This window comes from Nestor notabilis, unplaced genomic scaffold (assembly GCF_000696875.1).
Source record: "Nestor notabilis isolate BGI_N333 unplaced genomic scaffold, ASM69687v1 scaffold6937, whole genome shotgun sequence".
In the NCBI taxonomy this organism is placed as follows: domain Eukaryota; kingdom Metazoa; phylum Chordata; class Aves; order Psittaciformes; family Psittacidae; genus Nestor; species Nestor notabilis.
The window spans coordinates 1,649-6,851 of record NW_009935102.1 but is presented as its reverse complement, the minus strand read 5'-3'; the positions used below and the strand labels follow the sequence as shown (position 1 = coordinate 6,851).

The 5,203-nt window shown below is 36.2% G+C and overlaps 1 protein-coding gene across 4 annotated transcripts in view; it reads right to left on the bottom strand.

Annotated features, from left to right (window-relative positions):
- TBC1D7 (TBC1 domain family, member 7) overlaps nt 1–4,956 on the bottom strand; it is a 17,362-nt gene extending 12,406 nt beyond the window's left edge. The window contains exons 1-3 of one of the 4 annotated variants that reach the window (XM_010017661.1): nt 4,838–4,956; nt 4,000–4,080; nt 193–380 (exon numbers count right to left, since the gene is read on the bottom strand). In XM_010017661.1, coding sequence (XP_010015963.1) covers nt 193–380; nt 4,000–4,080; nt 4,838–4,949 — 381 coding nt within the window. In that variant the 5' untranslated portion in view covers nt 4,950–4,956. The remainder of the gene's footprint in view (nt 1–192; nt 381–3,999; nt 4,081–4,837) is intronic. The other 3 variants (XM_010017662.1, XM_010017664.1, XM_010017663.1) reach the window with 3 other exon arrangements.
- Between the last annotated feature and the right edge of the window lie 247 nt (nt 4,957–5,203).

Below are 5,203 nucleotides of genomic sequence, written 5' to 3'. Positions count from 1 at the left end.
AGAAAAACACTTTGACTAAAATCCCTAATAATCCCTAGTAATTCCATACTAGTACTTCTCTGTTTTCCATTCATCTTACTTTGCCTATCTACATGCATTTGTGGGGCTTCCTGCAGCTTGGTTTCTTACAGGCTTATAGTCTGAAGTTAAATAAAATACTATATTTAAAAGACTGTTTAAGTGACAACTGACCAATGGAAAAGCCAAGTTTCGAGGCAATTTTCCTGATTCCAGTTGATGTATGCGGAGGAAAACATCTACCTGTGGGCTAGAATCATTAATAAAACGAATTACACGAAGAGCATGGTGTATATCCCAGTACTGCTCCTTCCGGTACTTCATCACCAAAGCATGAGATTCATGGTGAGGAGGAATAATTCCTTAAAAAAAAAAAAAAAAAAAAAGGAGAAAGGAAAAAAGGTAAGCAACTGTACAGACAAAAAGCACAGCACAAACTCCCTTTCCAAGAGATCTGCCTAAATTCAATTTCTACTACAACTCCAGCCTACAGAAGTGTAGGACCTGGCACTGCAGTTTGTTTATAAACTCAGTCAAAGAATACAGGGAGAAAATTCTACGAAACTGGAAGTCAATGGACCAACAAAGCACTTTAGCATTATATTTATAAAAACAAATTTCACAGGTTAACTGAGCATAGGCAAAATCTACCCTTAGATTATTGCTTCTCGAGCTCTTCTACCAACCAGGTTTTCAACACCAATACAGTGGTAAGAGATGACACTGTTGGGATAGATAAAAAAAAATAATTTTACTTATTCTCCTTCTCCAGCAACTTTTATCTTTAAATTGTGAATATTACTTGTTATATCTACCTGTAGTTTTTAATACAGTAATATATCTGGATATATTTACATATATTTATTCATATATATTTATTTTGAAAACAAGTAGGTGCAGAATGATTTTTATATACATTAGCTGTGCATATTCTCAAATTCTACACTTTGTCTGAGATGACCAGAGAATATACATATGCACGCAAAGATACTGTACATTCCAGTATTATCCAACTTACTGTTAGATCTCTGCCAGAAAATCTTCTCACTGTATCACAGATTAATCCTCTCTAATATAACATTCAGAAGCAAAAATCAATCACGTAGGTTGAATCGATTACAGATTAAAACTTAAGAATACCAAGCAAATACTTTGCAAGGTAACATTCCATACTTACTTAGCACAACACTTATATTTTTTCCTAGTTTCCTAGGAGGATAAAAAAAAAGGGAGTTGGGAGAAAGTACCCAAGTAGAGAGGCAGAAAAAATTAAACTGTCTATGATCTCCAGAAGAGATGCTCAGTATTTCACCTGATCCTTCTCCTTGCTCAAGACTCAATCTTGCCATGCACTGATGTTCAAACAAAACTGTCACAGGTTTCATAAGATTTTACATGCATCAAAGGAAAAAAATGCCACTTCCAGTGGAACAGAATTTTTCCTGTTTTAGAAAGCCATGAGAACAAAGTATTCTTCAAAAATCAGTTCTGAAAACAAGCCACCTGCTGCTTTTATCCCTCATTGAAAGAAAAAAGTATTTCTGCCAAGTGTTAAACCAGGAAATGGCTGAGCTTTAGTAATACCCACATCTGACAAAAAATCATCTATTCTATTTTCCAACTGCAAACCTGTCTGCATTTCAAAAGCTGGAACAAAACAAGACATTTTTCGCATTATGCAGAAACAGAGTCAACATCATGACTTTGTATGTACACACCACCAACTGCTTTCCTCAAACACAGAAGACTACCTTAGGCAGACAGAAAATAGGCTTAAACAACTCAGAGATGTCTAGAAACCATCATGAGTCATACCTGAACAGGAAGTTAACACAGCCATCACTGACATGCCATGTAACCTGGGGCAGCATAAAGCTTTGTGTTGCGAGATAATTTTGCTCACAGAATAGAATTCATTTTGTTAAACTATTAACATTATTCAGCAGAGATGTAATGCCTCCCACCAGAAATGGACTGGGCTGTTGTTCCAGTCATTCAGGGAGAAATATTTTGCACTTCCTTTCTGAATACCAGCTTTTTTAACAAGTGTTAACACTGAGATTCATCATAAGAAAGTCTTTGTACCTCTGTTCACCTAAGAAGTATACAGAATGACCATATGCATATTTGAAATAAATCACTCTGGGTTTAAAACACAAAATCCTTTAAAAAAAATCAATATGATTTTCATACAGTCAACTCAGAAGGCGTTTTATGTTATCATACAAATCAAAAATCACCCTATCTAAACCAGCCAAAGCTAAACCACTGGCTCTGCTACAATTCTGCCAAGAGACTGTATTTTGCTGTTACAATTTTGGCTGAAGGATCTCCTACTGAGTCACTTGTCCAAACCTCCTATACTACATGACCTACTACTAGTATTTTAAAGGATGCAGACTATTTAACTAGTGTCCAGAGTACAAGAATCTTTTCACCCTAGAATTAGTACTCTAATGGCAGAGGTTTTTATCAAGCCTCTGTTACTGTTAGTTCAACAATCAGTGCCAAGAACTTCAAGCTTTATAATTAGATCCTGCACCTTCTGCACACTGTTCATTTACTACCTCTTCCTAAAAGAGACTTACAAATTCAAAGAATCAGGAACACAAAGACACAATTTTTAAATTGTAGAAAACTGGAGAGGAAAAACAGAAGGGGGGGGGGGGAAAAAACTTGCAAGAAAAAAAAGGAAGTGGGGGGGGGGGAAATAAGATTGCTTACAACTCAGCTAACATTTTCTAATGTATTATTTGAAACTTTAGACACTGCAGTGGAACACGAAGACCAAAAAGGGAAACAGAAAACATTTACTTGAACACTGTTCAAGATCAAGGCATGGTAAATAAACATCCTAAAGCTGAGAAAAACTTTTTTGAAAAATGCTCATCGAGTATGAAGTCACCAATCTTTCCAACTTTGACTCACATGCCAAAATCTTATTATAGGAGACATATATGGGAGCTGTATTGCATATTCTGGAAAGCCAAAGGACAAAGAAATAGAACAGTTCACAGACAGCAAAAGACAGCAGCTTTCAAGCCAATTTGCAAACTGATGCTGCTGGTCTCTCCCTGATGAAACATTTCGCATAATCAGCACCCTTCCTGCCAGCACAGCCCTGGTAACACAAGACATGGGAGCCAAACTCAAGCTTTTCAAAAGTGGCACAACACTTCATCACCAACAGTACTGTAAATCACATTTCTCTTCCAGAAATTCAGTCAGATGCTGTTCCTTCACACTCATTCTGACAGTGTTTCTCTACATGCAGCAAACTCTTAGGGAAACTCTCCAGATATCCCTCCTCTCTCCAAGTAACATGACCTCACATCTCATAAACCCAACACAGCTGACCAGTTACTGCTAAGTCATTAGTACTTTTGAATTAGTCATGTGACCAAGGCACATCAAGGATAACAGAATCTATTTATGGGCTTTTCTATGGTTTCTGGGGAATACCTTAATTTAATCTCTAGCCTCATAACTTCTTCAATTTTAAGTACAATTTAAAGCCAGTATGAAAACCAGAAGATTTTTCAGAACACAAAGTTTCTCTTTAGAATAAACATCCATCCCATACTTTGCCCAGTTTTTTTAAGTTCAATCACACCTTTACTTCAGCTTCCTTGTCTGTTACGTTACAAACAGATCTGAGTAGCTTCTCAAGTATCAGTTACTTATTACAATCCACCTTTCAAATCCATCTTACACATTTACTTAGATGGTGTTACAAAGTTAAACACAGAAATACACTCTCCTAGGTACACTTCAACAAAAGTTCTCAAAACCGCACATGGAATATTGTTTTATAATTGCCATTGGACATCCCAGGGAGATACAAAAATAGACTAACTATGTATCAATAGGTAAGGTACAACAGAATAATCTGTATCATTAATTCTCCAAAGGAAACAAAAAAAAAAGGTACACCTTCCTACACTCATTTCTAGAGAGTATCACAGATGTTGTATTTCATACCTAAAAGCACCTTCCACACCAGTATACGATACATGGATGGGAGAGGAAACCTTTGACTAAACGTGCAAAGCTTCTCAATATCTGTAGAGATATAAAGAGGAAAAAAAATTAAGTTAAATTTCAATATGATTTATAAATTGGTTTGAGTCTCTGATCTACCTAAGCATGACAAATCCTTTGCTGCAGACCGAAATCCCCCCTTTCATCATATATTATCAGCAAACGTTTTCACTATTTCAAGTGAGAACAGAACGTGCCCTATAAACTGCAACAATCTTGAACAATATATGCATTGGCCTGATTTACAGTGAGACTACCCTAGGATTCACTAGGAAGAAACTACCATTTTTATAGACTTTTTGTAAATCATGTTGCTATTTCAGAACAATTAAGGGCTTTGTTATAAGGACGTTTATCTCTCTGTTCTGTTAGAGACGTGGCACTCCTCAGGGAGGAACAATAGTAATGAAATCTTCATTGTTTTGAGGTTAGATGGAATTAACAGCATGAGACAACACATCCTCAGATTAAAACTGTTTTCATTAAAAAACTTTTAGCTTCTTGGGCACAGAATGAGAGGAGGAAAAGAAAAAGAAGCAATCAGACAAACCTTTAATAGTTCTAAAAAATCAGACTTTCAGACCTTTGAAACTCAAAGGACTGGTAGTAATAACTGAGAGATCAGTGGTAAAAGATGCAAAAATTAAATGAGTACAGCACATGAGCTAAGCACATGAGCTAAGCACATGAGCTAAGCACAGCAGCTAAACGTTTTCTGTTATTCCCTCCCCATCCCCAAATCACCCAAGTAATAGCGGAAACAGCAAAATCAACTTGCCCAACCGGTCATCTTTTAACAGAATTTCCAGTGACTTCTTTTCTTCAACTCCACGAAACCCCACTTTTTCATAATATACTGAGCGAAAGTTTCTCTGAGAGTCATCAGCCATGATTTGATTCCTTCTGGAGAAACAGTAATTCCTCTTAAGACTTACAAGAATACATTCTCATTGTGTTAAGGTCAAGTACTTTTGCACACTGATAAAAGCTGACTGCCTCTGTCTCTATAGTATTAATGAATGCTACAGAACATGAAATTCTTCCAATATTTTTGTCATCATATGTTAACATAAACAATCATAAAAAAATAACTGAACCTAAACAAGGTCTAAAGATCATAGAATCATAGAATAGTTAGGGTTGG